Source organism: Anopheles coluzzii, chromosome 2 (genome assembly GCF_943734685.1).
Source record: "Anopheles coluzzii chromosome 2, AcolN3, whole genome shotgun sequence".
NCBI classification, from domain to species: domain Eukaryota; kingdom Metazoa; phylum Arthropoda; class Insecta; order Diptera; family Culicidae; genus Anopheles; species Anopheles coluzzii.
In genome coordinates this window covers 74,170,851-74,190,668 of record NC_064670.1, presented here as the reverse complement: position 1 = coordinate 74,190,668, position 19,818 = coordinate 74,170,851, and the positions used below count along the sequence as shown (strand labels likewise).

The following is a 19,818-nucleotide window of genomic DNA, read 5'->3' as shown; positions in this document are numbered from 1 at the left end:
TTGTGGAGCTGCATCTTTCCCCCTGCCTGCAGCGTATGCATCGGGCAGGATACGGTGTGGCAGTATGCAAGTTGCCCGCTGGATAGGAGCGGGCCCGCGGCACCGCCATCATTCCGCACATCTTAACAGCATGCCCGTCGTGGGTTCTAACCGCGTATGAACCGTCCGCCGTAGCAAGGGGTGACTATCTGGCTACGAGGTACTCAAGTCCTGAAAAGGCCGGCATGATCGCGTAGGCCATTACGCCAATAATAATAATAAGAAGAAGAGGAATAACATAGCATAACAGCCAACACCCGGAGAAGAGATTGGCTTATCTTTGTTGCTGCCGTGTTACCGCTGTGACGCGACAAATGCACGGAATGCAATCGATGAAAACATTAACCTACCGATCCGAACCCATTTCCAAGGCGGTGCCGGTCGCTCGGCGTCATGATATCGACTCCAAGCCAACAAGCCGCCAGATTCTGGACGGACAGGTGCAGCACCATACGCGTACCGTAATAAACAAATCCAGAATCCTCTTTTGTATGGATCCAATTCAAAATGTTGTTTCCACTTGCATCCGCTAGCGGAATTGGAAAGAAATGTGCTACATATCACACGCACGTTTGCTTCGATCGTTTATCTTTTTAATACCCCCAACAGCAGAACCGGTCGAAAAGATGGTGGTGCCAAGTAAATGGTTGTATTGTCTCGTAGGTAGCGGTGATCGATCGGGCGGCGTGCGGTGCGTTTTCTAAGAATGCATGGAGTGTGTAGACGCAGCCGGTGACAATGCACGCATTAGAATCAAACAGTTTTGGGGTTCCCGCACGCACACACACACACACACACACACACGCGCGCACGCACGAACGCATGCACGCATGCACGAATGCACGTACGCGCGCACGAGAGCACGCACCCACGAAAGCGCGCAGGCGAGCACACACCCCCCATCAATCCCCCTTCCCCCCCCCCCCCCTCCCGCATGATCGATTACGGCTACCTTATCAGAAGAAAGGCTGGTTTCCTACCCATCTTCAACAGTACGTATCCTAGTCTCGAAGGGGAGTACTGTAGCAGCCCACTGTGCAGTTCGCGTGGTTCGTACGCAGAGTACGAGCTGTCATCAAGAGAGCTGTCAGAATTCCTTGGCGTAAACGACCATTCTGTTTGGCGCCCATTTTGAGAGCAGACCGATTTGGAAAAGTAAAAATAAATAAAATTGAACTAAACGCTAAAGTGGTGACCCCGACGTGATCCGTCAATATTTTTCACAATTACGAACTAATACAAACAATGGAGAACGAGAACGCAGCTGTACCGTGTGCTCAGCATGTTTATGCGGGTGAAGGTGTAGCATCATCATCATCATCATCCGCGGCTGTTGCAGCAATTGCTACCCTGCGTCTTAACCCACCAGTTATGGCCGACACCAACATTGACGCATATTTTATGTCCCTCGAGTTTTGGTTTGCTGCATCTGAAATCACCGCCCAACATGACTCTCAACGGCACAATATCGTCATGGCTCAGGTTCCCCCGCAGAAACTTGGTGAACTTCGCACAATTGTCGAGAATACTCCAACTAGTGGAAAATACGCATATATCAAATCAAAGCTGACGGAACATTTCGCTGACAGCCAGCAGCGGCGTTTGCATCGTGTGTTGTCTGAAATGCCCCTTGGAGATTTAAAGCCTAGCCATCTTTTTAACGAGATGAAGCGAGTTGCCGGCGATTCTCTAGGGGACACCTTGCTGCTAGACTTATGGGCAGCTCGACTTCCTGCTCACGCCCAAGCAGCAGTAATCGCTTCGCGTGGTGATGCCGCTGACAAGACGACTATAGCTGATGCTATGAGCCTGCGAAATATTAGCTCTATCGGTCAGGAAACAACTACAACTGCTCTCAATGTAACATCGAGTGACCAACAGATTCAGGATCTTAAATTGGCAATCGACGCATTATCGAAACGACTCGACAAGATCCATCCTAATAACCCCCAAGGTCGATCCCGTTCTCGCGCACGTAGTACGGATGCTGATCCCGCTAGAGACACATCAAATGGGCCATGCTGGTATCATCGTACTTACGGAAGTAATGCTAGAGTATGTCACGCACCTTGCTCTGTAGGTAATTGGCCTTCTTCCAGCCAGCAATGACGCCACTCTGCTGATGCTGTGGAGGAAAATGGCGAACTTTCCTCGGCAGCCACAATCTGTCGACTGAAAATTGCCGATTGTTCTACTAATATGCAATTTCTTATCGATACTGGAGCGGATGTTTCCGTCGTTCCAAAAGGATTAAAATCAGCCAGAGTAAAGCCTTCGTCCATCCAATTGTTCGCCGCTAATAGAACTGCTATTGAAGTATACGGTGAAGTGTTACTGAAAGTAAACCTCGGCCTTCGTCGTGAATTTGTGTGGTCGTTTCTCATTGCTGATGTCTCAACGGGTATCATCGGAGCAGATTTTTTACGGAAGTTTGATCTTCTTATTGACTTAAAACGTGACCGCCTCATAGACAACACTACCAATTTAGAGTCACGTGGTTTTCTTACCAGGGATATTGACATTTCGGTGAAAACTTTTTCCGCAGCGTCGCCATTTGTAGATCTACTAACTGAATTTCCACAAATAACACACCTCGCCCCTATGGGTACAACAACTAAGTCTTCTGTTATGCATAGAATTGAAACGACTGGCCAACCTGTATATGCTAGACCTCGAAGACTTTCGCCAGAAAAATTCGAAGCAGCCCGTAACGAATTCGAACTTTTTATGAAATTGGGAATATGTCGTCCATCAAGCAGCAATTGGGCTAGCCCTCTCCACATGGTCAAGAAAGCAGATGGAACATGGCGACCATGTGGAGACTATCGTGCTCTTAATGCTCAAACTGTTCCGGACCGATATCCGTTGCCGTATCTCCAGGATTTTACATCAATGTTACAAGGTAAATGCATATTTTCTAAAATTGATCTACAAAAGGATTTCATCAAGTTCCTATACATCCGGATGATACTCCGAAAACAGCTATTACGACGCCGTTCGGAATGTACGAATTTTTATTCATGACGTTCGGTTTGCGTAACGCGGCTCAAACCTTTCAGCGATTGATACATGAAGTTGTGCGTGGCTTAGAGTTTGTGTTCCCTGATGTCGACGACCTTTTTGTAGCGTCCAATTCTCCCGATGAACATAAACAACATCTGAGACAGTTGTTTGAGAGACTAAATGAACACAACCTGACCATTAATGTAGCTAAATGTGAATTTGGTCGCGATAAGCTCAATTTTTTGGGTCACGCTGTGTCTGCTGAAGGAATTCGCCCATTACCTGTTCGTGTACTAGCCATCCAAAACTTTAACCTTCCGTCGACAGTAAAGGAACTTAAACGATTCCTGGCAATAATAAATTTTTATCGAAGGTTCATTCCTCATGCCATCGAAGCTCAAATTCCATTATTGAACATGATCCCGGGAAATAAACGAAACGACTGCTCTCCTTTGTCCTGGACTGACAACACTCTTGCAGCTTTCGATCAATGTAAACAACAACTCGCACAAGCCACCTTATTATCTCTTCCTGCTAAATCTGCTGAGCTTTCTCTTTGGGTTGATGCCTCAGACATTGCCGCTGGTGCTGTATTACATCAAATTGTGGAGGGAAACGTTCAACCCCTGGGATTCTTTTCCAAAAAAATTGATAAAGCGCAGCTGCGGTATAGTACTTACGATCGAGAATTATCAGCAATATATTTGGCAGTGCGTCACTTTAAGTATATGCTGGAAGGGCGCAGCTGTCATATTTACACTGATCATAAACCCATTATATATGCATTTCGCCAAAAACTCGACAAAGCTTCTGATCGGCAAGCCCGTCAACTAGATTTCATAGGCCAAATAACTACTGACATACGCCACATAAATGGTACAGAAAATATTGTCGCCGATCTGCTGTCTCGCATATCAGCATACACACATTGCCTTCGATGGATTTTGTTGCGCTGGCTAATGATCAAAAAAATGACGAGGAACTCCGCAAGATATTGCAAGGTACAACTGAATCGTCGCTGCAATTAAAATTAATTGAGATTCCAGGCAGCAACACACAATTATATTGTGATTGCTCTACTAATCGTATTCGGCCGTGTGTCACACCATCATTTCGAAATATTGCGCTGCGAGCGGTACATAATTTATCGCATCCTGGGACACGAAGCACAGCCAAATTGATGACCGAAAGATTCGTTTGGCTAAATATTCGAAAAGATAGCATTGCCTTTGCGAGAAGTTGTATACAATGCCAACGTTCAAAAATATCAAGGCATACTCAATCACCATTATCCCAATACCCTTCTCCAGACGATCGATTTTCCCATATTAACATCGACATAGTCGGTCCTTTTCCAATCAGCAGAGGAAATAGGTACTGCTTGACTATAATCGATAGATTTACTCGATGGCTAGAGGCTTTACCTATTCCGGACATGACTGCTTCTACAATAGCTGATGCTCTAGTTTCGGGATGGATTGCGCGTTTTGGCGTACCCAAATATATTACTTCTGATCAAGGTAGACAATTTGAGTCATCACTCTTCTTGGAATTAAACCGCCTGTTAGGTTCAACTCACCTGCGTACAACTGCATACCATCCTCAAAGCAATGGAATCATCGAAAGATTCCATAGAACATTTAAAGCAGCTCTTCTCTGCCACGATAATGAACACTGGTGTGAAAATCTCGCAGTGATACTACTTGGCTTAAGAACAACATACAAAGAAGATATTAAAGCATAACCAGCTGAGATGGTTTATGGTACCACACTTCGTATCCCCTCTGAATTTTTCAACGATATTGGCAAAACAACAAATGAAGCTGAGTTTGTAGCTAATTTACGAAATGCCATGCGATCATTACGCCCCAGACAAACCTCATGGCATGGTTCTCGGAATATTTTTATTCCCACCGAACTAAAATCATGTAAATTCGTCTTTATTTGCAATGATTCCATACGACCAACACTTTCACCACCGTACGAAGGGCCTTATGAGGTTATGGATCGAACAGAAAAAATCTTCAAGGTCAACGTGAAAGGTCGTATAGTATCTATATCAATAGACCGCCTCAAACCAGCCCACATCCTACAAGAATCGTCTGCAAGTGTTCCTGCTCCACCTACCAGTTCTTCTGAGTTACCACCGACTAGGACCACTCGTTCAGGCCAAAGAGTGGTGTTTCCTACCCATCTTCAACAGTACGTATCCTAGTCTCGAAGGGGAGTACTGTAGCAGCCCACTGTGCAGTTCGCGTGGTTCGTACGCAGAGTACGAGCTGTCATCAAGAGAGCTGTCAGAATTCCTTGGCGTAAACGACCATTCTGTTTGGCGCCCATTTTGAGAGCAGACCGATTTGGAAAAGTAAAAATAAAGAAAATTGAACTAAACGCTAAACCACTTTACACCGTGCTACATGATGCTTAGAAGGTCGTTGAAGCATCTAACATGTTCAAATTAAAAAAACATATTAGATTAGTGTTAGACGTAGGCTTCTTCACCCTCAATTGGCAGGGGCATCGAATGGTCTCATCAGCAGCGGCACGAAATAAAATAAACCATCAATACACCGATAACACTTTAAATCCCAAAATGAACCAGCTTCTCTCGCATCGTCAAGGTCACACACAATAAATAAATGCTATACCCACCAAATACAATACACAACCGCAATTTACATATATACCAACGCATACACACAATCAGCTGACGGCGAAAGACACGGGCTGAAGTGCAAGTAAGGCAAGGCAGGGAGAGGAAAGGGAGTGAGAGGAAGAGGAGGAAGGAATAGGCGCCAATATTTTTTGAATTTTTCGGCCGTTTTTTTGCTCCGCCGTCTGAAATAGTTCATCCATTCCTTCAAAAGATGGCGCTCGTTCCGCACCTAAAAACTGCAATAAATATGCTGGCTATCGTAGCCCGCTGCGCAAAGCGATCGAAAACTTCTCAAACTCAAACTGCAAACATATTTCACAGCCCATGGCTGTGAAATATTTCGCATTCAAAATTGTTGCAAATTTATAAATGAAATATTGCGAAATTTTCAGCGCTGAAATTTTTGGATTGATATAATTCTTCGATCGGTATCCAAGCGTTTTCCCTGACATTTCTGCTCGCTTTTTCGATCGCTTTTGGCGGAAAGCGATCGAAAATCCGAGCTACAAAACTGCTCGATTTTGTCGTACGGGAGTTTTGGCTGAAGTCTAGCGTATTTTATTGCGTATTTTTTGACACAAAACGACGCAAAAAACTACGCAGAAAACTGCTCGAATTTGCGCAGCGGGGCTTTTGGCGGCCCGCAGGGTGTGAGTGCGTGCTTGCGCGAGCGTGCTTTCGTGGGTGCGTGCTGGCGTGCGCGCTTTCGGGCTCGCGGGCGCGCGTACGTGCGTGTGTGTGTGCGTGCTGGCGTGCGCGCGTTCATGCATGTGTGCGCGCGCGTGCGTGTGTGTGTGTGTGTGTGTGTGTGTGTGTGTGTGTGTGTGTGTGTGTGTGTGTGTGTGTGAGAGAGAGAGAGTTTGCGCGCGTGTTTGTGTATGTGTATGTTTGTGTTGTTTGCGTGGTTCAGCGCGTTGCACAGCAAACCCTCCAGCGTAAACTAGCGATTCCTTATTCATTTTTATATTGCAGTGTTTGAACTCATTGCGATTTTTTGGTTTGATTTGTGAAAATGCAACTTCATCGCCGCAATGTTTTTTAACGGCATTTTAGGCGCCACAACAGCTCGCGAGCATTGCCCAACGCGAGAAAGAGATAGCGCTATGGAGGGAAAAAGCACGGACGACGGCTGACAGCGATTGGCCGTCTGACGCACCAACACATCCAAACCTTCGACAGCGCGCTCAGGCGAGGGGTATGAGGCGGAGCCAGGGACGGGTAGCTCGACGAGCTGCTCGACAAATTTGCCGTCGTAGAGAAAAGGAAGGCATGATAAAATTCTCCGAACGGCATGATTTCTTCCGTCGCTTTGCGCAGCGGGTTGTGTTACGAAACGGCGCGTGCGCTAAAGCACACCCTCGGATCAAACGATCATGCAACATTTTTTACAAAGAAAAATAGGAAGGAGGCAGAGAAGAAATGCAGAAAGTTCAGGATGGCTATAGTAAAATAATTAGTAATTCAAAATACTATTAAAAAATATATATATATCTTTGATGCAATGATACCTCTTTGATCTCTACCTCTGGAAGGGCTAAATTTGTAATAACATAACAACAAAATAATAATAATTATGATATTGATATTATTAATTATTAAAAAATCATATTTAAACAATAAATATATTGTTAAAAATAATGATAATAAGTAACAATATTAAATATAATAAAAAAAAAACAAAACATAAAATAAAGACAGAATAAAAGTTGTGTTCTGCCATCAAAATTATAAATCAATAGACATCGGCACAGAAAGTATGCAGCTAATGGAACAACTCCTACACAACCACATCATAAGTCAACAAACAGCAAGCGAGGTCACAAAAATATGATAAACTTTTATGTAACATTATGTAACCAAATCACAAGCCGTGTCGATTTCAGTGATTCTATTCTTATTCATTTTGCGATATTGAATTCAAATCATGTAGCAAACAGGAAATTTGAGGCAATCTATCCATTGCTAAACATGTTCCCTAACTTGGTATCAGAAGCAGAACTACAAGTCGCCGATATGGAGTATCGGGAAATAAGGAACATAGGGTTAAAGGATTTTCAACCAGAGGAGTTGACTTATAATGTAGCTTTTTGGAATATAATAACGATTAAGCAATCGTACGGCGCTCTGATGGAAATTTTGCTTTTCCTGTACTGCGAAGAGTCTTACCAGCTTTGTTATCTCTTCCACATTCTTCGGCTTGCGTGGAAAGACTTTTTTCCCAGAATAACCATAACAAAAAAACAAAAAAAAAACTAAGGGACCGTTTGTCACCCGAGGTATTGGAAGGATTATTGGCTTCCAAACTACATACTCTTTGAAAGTTACTTACAACTTCGAATGGAGACATCGAAATCACCAGCGACATGAAGAAGAAGTTTAACAGTGTATGACATGAAAAATAGGTAAGATGTTTGAAAGAAGACATATTTTTGATTGTCATTTCATTAACTAAACTGAGTGTTGTTACATAGCGCAACACAAGTACTGAACGAGCACTATTAAACCAGAAGGATTAACGTACACGAAGCGCAATCCGATTAGGACCTGAAGTGACGAAGGAAAAGAGGCTATAAAAAGAGCGCAGCATAAGATTTGCGCTCTTTTCAAACCTCTCGCGGAATTGAGACAAATTTTTTGGGTAAACTTAAGTATATCGTTTCGGCAAGAAATTATACCGCGTAAAAAAAACTGCAGAAACCCGCGAGCAAAATTAGCGAAAATGTTAATCCTGTGAGTTTGGAAAGTAAGTTTTGTTTCTGTTTTGATTTTGATAGACGAAAGCAAAGAGAAAATCTAAATCAGAAACACACAAAACTAGGTTAAAATGTGTTCAAATCTATTTTTTTACGTTTGGCATTAATCTGGCTAGTAAACAAACTAGATAATTCGATTTTTTCGGATGAAGCAATAATGTCGCGCGAGACGAGTAGCTCTGTTTGCTAAATTGAGCTACTTTTTGTCGCGCGCGACGTTGTCGCTCTGTGTCTATTTGAACGGTAACTTACGACGACATATGAAGAGAAAGCATCATTCTACTTCTATAAATAGAGCCGAACCAAATTCAAATAACGAGCAAAAAGGTGATTCGGCTTGATTTCTGCAAAAATCGTCTCGCACCCGCCTCGTATTCTGCAAATTCATCACGCTCAATAGACAATTATTTTGTTTCTAAGACCATTCTGTCATCAAACGCAGTTAAAAGTTTAGGTAAACTGCTCATATTAATAATATGTAAAGAATATTATCCATTTTCTATCATTGATAATCACTATTTTAGAGCATTCATAAAATAATTGAATCCAAATTTTGATCTACCAACCAGCAAAACATTAGCTAATTCCGCGTGACCAAAAATTTATAACGAAACATTGGAATATGTGAACGCCAATTGAGTATCAGATAGTTATATTGCTCTAACTGCATGGTCTAGTCTAAATGGATCCAGCTTCCTTGCCATAACAGTTCATTTTATAAATGATAACTTCGAATTATCTACATTCTTAATAGATTGCTTGGAATTCTTAAAAGAACACATCGGGAGCAAAATAGCAAAATGTATTGAAAATGTTACCAAAAAAATTGAAATTCATGGACGAATAGAAACTATAGTGTGATAAATATCACTTAAAAGCTGGCTGTGATATACGGATTGCCGAAAACCGAAGAGAATGGATAAAACCGCTGTGTGCTTTGCGCCAATCAATTTGCTACTGTTTATTCACTTGTCATTTCATTACATAGTTCATTTGCTAGTTCATTTCATCCTAATCCTAAGAGTTCATTCTCCAATTCCAATCCGTAACTGATCTAGTTCAATTGAAATATTTCACCATTTGAAACAATTCACGAACACATGAAACACGAAATTTCAATTAATCATATTTTCTAAACTAACTACAATGCGATTCAATTCAATTTCCAACATATAGTAACAGACAATACATCTTGTTTAGGAATGTGTGTTACGGTTACCCATAGTCCGTGTAATTGAAATAATTCAACTGCGTTTTTACGTAATTGCGTTTTTATCGGACTGAGCGTATATTTGACAGTTTCTGTTTGTATGTATTGGTGCGATTAGGATAGCGGGAAAAGATCGATTGAATACAAGAACCGACACACCAAGAGCAACGGCTTTGCGTAAGCACACAACTTTCGCGTTATAATTCAATAAAGCAGTTTTAAGTAAAACATATAGAAATTAACACAACGTAGGGGAATGCGCGATCAATCTACTATGATAGCATCGGCAAGAGCACTTGGCATTGAACACCTTCCATGCGGTGCACATACCATATATTTAGCAGTTCAAAAATCTATTAGCAATACTATAGAAAAAACGATAGAAATAGTTAAATGCATTTTCGTAGAAGCAACAAAGCAATGCAAAAACTTCCAGAAGTGCAGCAATTATTTGCATTCAAAAGCGCAGCTAATTATAAACTACCGCAACAAAAACTAAAACAGGATTGCCCCACACGATGGAACTCTACGTATGAAATGCTAGATCGCTTCTATAAAAATAAAATCATATATGAAATCTAAAATCACTGGGAAATCAAAAAAATATAACATATAAAAAAATATAAAATCACTGGGAAATCATAAAAGAAACTGCTAAAGTGCTTCGATATTTGGATTCAACCACTAAAGAAATAATGGCGGAAAAACAGTTGCATTATCAAAATTGGGTGTGCTGATCAAATCTTTGATTATACCATTAAAAGCGCTATCATGTCATTTACATACAAACGCCAAATAGCTTGCAACATAAATTATGTCAGAAATTGAAGATAGGTTCAACACTTATAACTATAAGGACGTTTCATCATTAGCAATACTATTTGATCCTAGGTTTAAAAAAGAAGGGTTCTTAGGAAATTCCACAGAATACGAGGAGGCGTATGCTTGTTCACATGAAAAATTGATTCCATTTAAACTCAATGCGCAAATGACACACCTACTGTAGAAGAATGTACAGAAATTATTAGGGACGATGATCTTCTTCTTTTTCTTTGGCTCAACAACCGATGTCGGTCAAGGCCTGCCTGTACCCACTTGTGGGCTTTGGCTTTCAGTGACTAGTTGATTCCCCTTCATAGCAGGAAAGTCAGTCCTACGTATGGCGGCGCGGTCTATTTGGGTTTGAACCCATGACGGGCATGTTGTTAAGTCGTACGAGTTGACGACTGTACTACGAGACCGGCTCGACGATGATACATGGGGCGTATTTGAACAGCAAGTTCAACCACTATCCAGCGGTGTTTCCTATAATCATATTGTAACAGCTACTGTTGCCACTGGTGTAGCTTTCTGTTTATTTCAGTTGCTGCTACAGATTTTTTGTAACTGTCGCTCGCGTATGTAGGGTTTCGCCGATCAGCTCAAAAATTGGTCTGTCTTTTCTCGTATCTAATTTGCAACTAAGCGCCGTCTTCAATGGCGCTATGTTTCTGACCAGCTGATCTACTTGACCCCATTTGACCGCGGCTTCCAGCAACTTTTGTTCCCTGCGAGAGAGTTTTTTCGAAAACAGGACTGATGTTGAGTCAAAAAAGAAGTCAACTTGGAAGCAGGAAAGTAAAGGAAATAAAGGAAAATAAAGGAGAAATAGGCTTAAATGTGATTTAACTTGTAATAAAACCAAACGACAAATTAAAAAGAAATAATGTATTAAATTATAATTCAACTTGACTTTTTGAACTCTGTAATGGGTTAGGCGATAGCTACGGTCGCCATATGATGAGCGTACAGCTGTACCTCAAGTATCGTCGCGGTAGGTCAGTTTTTACTGACATGAGCCGAGGTGGAATAACACTTTTGTTCAAAGCGGACTTTTCAACACTTGATCGTCCAGGCGATCATAGAAACTTTTAGGAGGTTTCCCTTACTGGAAACGTTGGAGTTTAGAAGCCTTACCTTGGGTAGGGGACATAACTAAACTCTTGAAATAAGTTGGAAGGCAAAGTATTAGGAAGCGAACGTCCTTCTTGGCAGTCCGAACGAATCTGGCTTGCCACGGTCGGAATTGGTTTTATTTATACTCAGTGGGTTTCGTACATTTGGTTTTGGAATGTGTTTTTGTCCTAATTAAAGGTTATTGATATGAAGTACAATTCATACATTGTATTGGAGTGAGGTGTCTGTCAATTTGTACCTATGCTGCGCTTTTAGTGTTTTTACAAAGGTTCTGGAAAGTTTCAACTGTTCTAGCCAAAGAACGAGTGCGTTCGTCGATCTTTGCCTACACTGCGCTTTTAGCAATAAGTTGCTATGCGTCTCTGTTTGTCCACTTTGCCACAGTAACGCTTGAATTGCTCATAAGCGCATTTCGGTTGTTTTCGATAAATGTGTCTCAATTGTTTTTTCTATGAACGGTATGGTCTGGGTGTGTTGCTATGGTGTGGATTGATTTGCTGATGTGTTATAATGAATGTGTTGCAATGGTGTGATTTGGCTTTCCGAAGTGTGTTACAATGTGTCTATAGCAGATAGTGTGTATTATAATAAGTTCTGCATAGCAGATATGCTACAACTCCAATTGTTTGTATTGAAATTCTGGAAATGTAAACCAACAATAAACAATCAAAATTGAAATAACCTTACTTCTTTTGACTTAATACGGGAATGGGAATCATACGGGAAGTAGAAGGAAAAGAGATTTTCAATGAGACGGTAAATATTTAAAAGGTAAATATTATTGCAAGAAATAAATATTTAAAACAGAAAGAATGTTGTGATAAATTATCACTAAAAAAAGCTGGTTGTGATATACGGATTACCGAAAACCGAAAAGAATGGATAAGCCGTTGTGTCCTTTGCGCCAATCAATTTGCTACTGTTTATTCACTTGTCATTTTTATTTACATAGTTCTTTCATAGTTCATTTCATCCTAATCCGTAACTGATCTAATTCAATTGAAACATTTCACCATTTGACACAATTCATGAAAACTTGCAAGTTCAATTATTCCAATTTTCTAAACTAACTACAATTCAATTTAATTCAATTTCCAACATTCCGGCCACCAAAGAAAGTATTTCTTTAAATTATCTGCGAAATTAGATTGTAAAGCAATAAGAAAAAGGAAGTAGTTCTGCCTAAATTCTCCTGATCAGTAAATGTTGTGCATGTGTTGATCTGTCACTGAGTGAATAGTGTCGTGTGTATGTGCGGTGTGATTGTTTACATTTGTATCCTCGTGTTAGTTCGCCTATCATTTCATTCGTTGCACGAATCGAGATTAGGAAGTATCGCAATTCTAGCTGTGGCTCGAACAATCTGTTTTCCTGCTGCTGTGTATAGTGTTACAACTCTAACGATACCATCCTTTCCTGGGTGTAACTTTGTGATCCTTCCCATAGGCCATAAGGTAGGTGGCACATTATCTTCCTTGATTATTACCAGTTGTCCCTCTTTTAGCTGTACCGGTTGAGCCATGGAATGTTTTGCGCGGGCCTGAATCTGTTGTAGGTATTCCGGATACCAACGCGACCAAATGGATTGTAAATGTTTTTGCACTAAGTCGAACTCCTTCAACCTATTCGCTGGAACCTGGCTTCTATCAACTCGCGGTAGTGACAACATGTTTGACCCAACTAAAAAATGTCCTGGGGTTAGCGGTTCCGTATCTGAAGGATCACTCGATAGTGGAACTAAAGGTCGAGAATTCATGCACAGTTCAACCTCAGCTAACAATGTGACCATTCCTTCCTGAGTAAGGTTCGTGCTACCTAACGTGCGGATGAGATGTTGTTTCGCTGACCGTACTGCCGCCTTCCACAAACCACCGAAGTGGGGTGCCCTAGGTGGAATGAATTTCCACTTGATTTCGTTGTTGCTGCACCAGTTAAACACCTCGCTACGCTCCTGTTCGCTGCACTTGAACATTTCATAGAGGCGATGTAGCTCGTGCGCAGCTCCCTTGAAGGTGGTAGCGTTATCAGAATGCAGCTCAGCAACCTTCCCTCTGCGAGCCACGAAACGCCGTAATGCTGCCAGAAAAGCTGTTGTAGTGAGGTCACTCACTAATTCGATGTGGACAGCTCTAGTTGCAAAGCACACGAAAATAGCGATGTATGCTTTCGTCGGACTTCGATTACGTACAGGTGATTTTAGGTAAACCGGTCCACAGTAGTCGATGCCAGTAACCGAAAACGGCCTTGTTGGTGAAACCCTTGAAACAGGAAGATCGGCTACGGCTTGTTTCACCAGCGTGGGTTTGGCCTTGAAGCATCTGTGGCACCGATGATAAACAGCCTTCGTAAGATTGCGTCCACCGATTATCCAAAACCGCTGACGAAGGATGGATAGTAAATGTTCTGGTCCGGAATGCAAGTACTTCTGATGGTATGCCTCTGCCAATAGCGTGGACAGCTGATGCTTCGAAGACAGTATGATTGGGTGCTTGGTTGAATCGGGTAAATTTGCATTGCTAAGTCGACCCCCAACACGCATGATTCCTGCTTGGTCGATAAATGGCGATAACCATTTTAGCTTCGAGCTACGTGATAGCTCCTTACCATTTGCGATATGGTGTCGATCCTCTGCAAACGAATCCTGCTGGGCTAAGTGACACAACCATAACTCGGAATGATCTAAATCATAGCTTGTAAGTGGCGGAACTGAAGCAATGAGATCCTGAACTGTGCCATTCGTTGTAAGCCTTTCCGATGATTTCTTTGCCGTCAAACATTGAATGAACCGTAAACAGTATGCAGCAGTTCGACGAAGTTTTAGGTAAGTAGAAAACCGTGAAAATAATCTGCTGTTAAAGTTGTTGACGGTGGCTACTGCAGCAACTGGTAATTTTACTACTCGTTCCTCTTCCGTTAATTCACCTTCCTCTCTTGCAGGTTCTCTTTTTGGCCAGTCGTCTTCCATGCCACTAAGCCAACGTGGCCCATGCCACCACCGATGACATGATTCCAATTTGTCCGGAAGAAGACCACGCGATACATCGTCTGCTGGATTGTCCACGCCAGGAACATGATACCAGCATTTAATCCCCGTTTCAGCTTGAATTTGCGCCACTCTGTTCGACACAAAGGGCTTCCAGCGTCGTGGTGAAGATTGCAACCAGTATAACACGGTCATTGAATCTGTCCAACCAAATGCATCATATGTACCGGGGAGTGATTGGCTGATCTTCCGGAATAGTTGCGTTGCTAATTTTGCTGCACAGAGCTCAAGCCTAGCGATTGAGTTGGTGTTTGTCAACGACACAACCTTTGATTTAGCAGCCATAAGTTGCACCGAGACCCCTGAATGAGCTTCTGCTCTGACGTAGCAACACGCACCATATGCGTTTTGCGAAGCATCTGCGAAGACATGCAACTGCACGCGTGTAGCCCCTCTAAGCGATATGAATCTAGGAATGCGTATTTCGCGCAGCAATGGCAGTTTATAGTGAAACGCTGCCCATTCCCTTTGGAGATGTGATGGATGCTCGCTATCCCAGTCCCAAGGCTTCCCGTTTACCTTCAAGGACCACAATTGTTGCATGAACATTTTGGCAATAACGATAATTGGGCTCAGCAAACCAAGCGGATCGAAGATTTTGGCAATGTACGATAATGTCAGCCTCTTTGTTAAGACGGTTGCAGTGGGTGGCAGATCAATCCGAAACTGAAACATATCTACTGCTGGTTCCCAAACAAGTCCCAGTGTTGACACAACTTGAGGATCATGCAACTCTTGTGTTGGTAGAACTGCCAAATCATCTGATGGGACGCCCTGGAGTGCTTCTGGTACGTTGGATGCCCATTTTTTTAACGCAAAGCCAGCCGAATTAAGCATTTGCGAAATCTGTGTACGTATTTCGATTGCATCTGAGATTTCCTCTGTTCCCGATAATAGATCATCCACATAAAAATCACGAAGTACTGCATTTACTGCCAGTGGGTACTGAGTATGGTGATCATGAGCTATTTGCTTCAATGTCCTCGTTGCCAAGAATGGTGCGGATGCGGTGCCGTATGTTACTGTTAGTAATTGGAAGGTTTGGATTGGTTCTGACGGATCTTCCCTGTAACGTATACGGAGGTACTGATGGTCTCGCTCATCGTGGAGAATCTGGCGGTACATCTTTTCCACGTCGGCAGATAGCGCAATTGCACGTGATCGAAAACGAACGATGATTGAGAAGAGGTCGTCTTGGATTACCGGTCCCACCAATAGCTTATCGTTCAATGAGTACCCTGACGAGGTTTTGCAAGATGCATCAAATACAACTCGCACCTTAGTAGTTGTGCTCGTCTCCTTTGTCACCGCATGATGTGGCAGGTAGTAGTGCTCGCATAAATCGTCGACCGGTTCGGTAAGCCGTTTCATATGACCCAGACGCTCATACTCTTTCATAAATTTAATGTATTCTTCCTTCATTTTAGGATCAGCCTTTAAACGTCGCTCAACAGCTAAGAGTCGACGATCAGCAATTGACTTTGACGATCCTAAAACGACACAAGGATTAGAGCTTTGTGGCAAAGATACAACATACCTGCCAGATGCATCTCTGGTTGTAGTGGCTACGAAATGCTTCTCGCAGGCATTCTCTTCCGCTGATAGTATCGGATCCTCAGCGACTGTTTCGATCTTCCAAAAGCGTTCCATTATCGATTCCAGTGAAGGCGTGACGTTGGTAGATAAGTGGCATAGCTGCGAACCATGAGAACCACCAAACGATGCATTTCCTGCGACAACCCAGCCGAAAGCAGTCTCCACAAGCCATGGTTTCCCTTCGCCGAGGGAACGTTTTTTACCGGAATGAAGCTCCCAGTATGTATCTCCACCGATGATGATGTCGATCTTGCCAGGTACATAGAACGAAGGGTCAGCAAGCGGCAAGCTCGGCATTTCCCATGCTGATGCATCAATTGGAGTCGTTGGTATGTGCATAAAGGGAGAGTCTAAGATGAGCAACTCCAGCTGAGATGCATGAGTGTTGATCCTCGATTCGACGGTTGCAACGATCGAACCTTTCATCAGCTGTGAAGCATTTTCGATACCTGCGACGGACACGTTGACCTTGTTGCGAGTCGTCCCGAGAAGCTTCCGAGCAAGCGTGTTAGAGACAAAGTTCGACATAGAACCCGAGTCGAGAAGTGCTCTTGCTTCATGTCTCTTTCCGTATCCGTCAACGATGTATAGCAGAGCCGTTTCCAAAAACACCATACCATCATTGTTTTGAATAGCCATCGCGACCGTTGAGCTAGGCGTATGAACGGGTGCATGCAATAGTGTATGATGATGCTGATGACATATACGACATGTATAGTCCGATTTGCATGCCTTCACCTGATGAGAATCACCCAGACAATTCCAGCACAGATGCTTTGAGGAAACAAACTCACGACGTTGATGCACATCCTTGCCATTGAACACCGGACAGCTACGTAGAAGATGGCCATCAGCACACTGCAGGAGACACTTGGAACTTGATGTAACCGTTGGTGTCGACCGCGAAGATGCTACATTTGCGATCGATCTACGTGCTTGTGGAGGACGATTGGAGCCGGCCACCTTACTCGAACGTTCACCAGATTCACTCGCGAAATTGTTTGTAGATTTAAGGATTTGTATACGGTCTTCCACAAATTGTATCACATCACTATATTTGTCCCTTTTGAAATGCACTGAATGTTTTTCCCACGCCAAAAGTGTCGCACGGTCGAGCTTCATAAGAAGCATGTTTGAGAGTGGCGTGTCCCATGAATCCACTGGCTCCTTCAGCTTCACAAAACCGTTCACATATCGCGAAAATTCGTCCACTAGGTTTGTCAGCTTGTCCACACACTTTACATGTACAGCGGGAAGATAATGCAACTTGCGATAATATTCCCGCACGAGTAACCGAGAATTATCATAGCGTTTTAGAAGCTGTGCCCACGTAACTGAATAGTTATCGTCTGTTAATGCAGTGTGTTCGAAAGGAAGCGCCGCTTCTCCCTTCAATGATGATAGCAAGTATTCGAGCTTTGCTATCGATGGAAGCTCGGATGAAGCGTCGATCATCGCTATGAAGCGATCGCGGAACGAAAGCCATTTCGTATGATCCCCATCGAAAGTTGGCAGCTCGATCTTTGGAAGGCGTGAGTGTGGGGTGTTTGGCCGACCAAATGCGAACGTTGACGAAGCCAAACCTGTCGTTTCGTTTAGCGACACTTCTTCCTTGCGTAAATTTTCCCGAAAGAAAGATTTAAGCTTCCTGCACCGTCCTTCTATCTCGATTCTTTCTTTGATGCACAATTCGATGGCCTCATTACTGTCGTCGAGCTCTTCAAGCTTGGCTATCGCGATGAAAAACTCGTCCTTATGCCTGTCCAAGTCTGCTGACGCCTCCGGGATTTGCTTGGCGTCATCGCCGGAAAAGCTTTCACGGAACCGTTCGAGGGCACTGATGTTTTCCACTGCGATCCTTTTCTTTAGTTGGAAGGCTTTTATCTTCTTATCCATTTCCACTCACACTCACGTTACGAGAAACCGAACCGAAACAAATTTACGTGGCGCGAACTTTGAAAATGCGATGGCGATCGATCGTTGGCCGTTGCCCCTGATGCAGGGCGATTTGCGATGGCGGTAAACGACGACGATGAATCAGCTCACTTTCTGCTCTTGATGCAGAGCGAATTCCCGAGCTCTTGATGCAGAGCGATGAATAGAAAATCCGTAATCACAATCCGGTTCGAAGGACCAATAAATGTGATAAATTATCACTAAAAAAAGCTGGTTGTGATATACGGATTACCGAAAACCGAAAAGAATGGATAAGCCGTTGTGTCCTTTGCGCCAATCAATTTGCTACTGTTTATTCACTTGTCATTTTTATTTACATAGTTCATTCATAGTTCATTTCATCCTAATCCGTAACTGATCTAATTCAATTGAAACATTTCACCATTTGACACAATTCATGAAAACTTGCAAGTTCAATTATTCCAATTTTCTAAACTAACTACAATTCAATTTAATTCAATTTCCAACAAATGTTTTATACTGAATCGTAAATTCTCGATGCATTATTTGAACACAACACAACACAACGGAACACATTCATCAAGAATTGTCTTAACGATAGTGACTAGTCATGTTGGGCATTAGTAATTGCATCGCCAACTTAAACTACTCGCTCGGTCTTGACCATATTAACCCCAACCTTCTGAACTAATCCAGACTCATACGGACTAATCCGGACTAATTCGGACTGATCCGGAGTGAACCGGAGTGATCCGGAGTGATCCAGATTCATCCGGAGTGATTCGGAGTGATCCGGACTGATCCGGACTGATCCGAACTGATCCGGATTGATCCGGAGTGATCCGGAGTGATCCGGAGTGATCTGTAAAGATCCGGACTGATCCGGACTCGTAGTCGATGAGTCCGGAGTTTTTCTCGTCAGATGTCGTATGTTGACACCAAAATCGATTGAAAGGAGACGTGGTCGCGCTTATGCTATTTTTGTCGCAGGACTCCTTCTCTTCTCGGTGACATTGATGTGCCTTCCCTCTTATCCCGCATTCCCTTGTGTGTGTCCCCTTCCCGTTCCTTCCATTCCCGCCCATTCCTAGCTGGTCTTCAACCTTCTATTCCCTGTCCTTACATTTTATTCAATCTTCTTTCTTTCTAGTACAGGCACTGTGTTAAGTTTTGTTGCGTCAGGCTAGGGTTAGCGGACAATAATAAAAAAGAATCAAACAAAATAACAAACAAACAAATAAACAAATTCTACTTTTTTTTCCTTTTTGGGCGCATCAAATTTTGTTATCTTACCAGAATGTCGAGACAAATCATTCTTTCAAGACAAATTCAATCATGGCAAGCGTAGATTTAAAAATTATAGAAATATTCAAACTTCTTTGCCTCACGTTCGAGGAGAAAAAAATCACTCAAAGTAATGATAAATAAGTAAAATGTGCGGGACATAAATAAATAGAAGTGATGCGCGTTGCGTTCCGGCCAGGTGCGATCCGTTCCAGCATGCAAGCATCTGGACCGCGATCCTTGTTTTTAACCCAAGCAGATTCAAACTGAACCTGTTGCTCCCACCGTTCTTTGCGATCCGACCCGAACCGGCTGTTGAGTCGTTGGAGTTGACGACTGTACCACGGAACCGCTCCAACTT

At 42.8% G+C, this 19,818-nt stretch overlaps 2 protein-coding genes across 2 annotated transcripts in view; one reads left to right on the top strand and one right to left on the bottom strand.

The window, feature by feature from the left end:
* LOC120961211 (uncharacterized) overlaps positions 1-19,818 on the top strand; it is a 272,641-nt gene that overhangs the window by 30,029 nt on the left and 222,794 nt on the right. The window lies entirely within an intron of this gene.
* On the bottom strand, positions 16,129-18,152 carry LOC125908356 (uncharacterized). The gene is made up of 2 exons (XM_049611070.1): positions 16,198-18,152; positions 16,129-16,150 (listed from the first exon to the last, which is right to left on the bottom strand). The coding sequence occupies exons 1-2, from the start codon at positions 18,150-18,152 to the stop codon at positions 16,129-16,131; spliced, it is 1,977 nt and encodes a 658-aa protein (XP_049467027.1).

Bases quoted from the DNA above. Each gene is read 5' to 3' on its own strand.
- LOC125908356 (XM_049611070.1), bottom strand. From the start codon at position 18,152: ATGGATAAGAAGATAAAAGCCTTCCAACTAAAGAAAAGGATCGCAGTG. The intron at 16,151-16,197 runs GTATGTTGTATC...GTGTCGTTTTAG, and splicing joins ACCAGAGATGCATCTGGCAG to GATCGTCAAAGTCAATTGCT.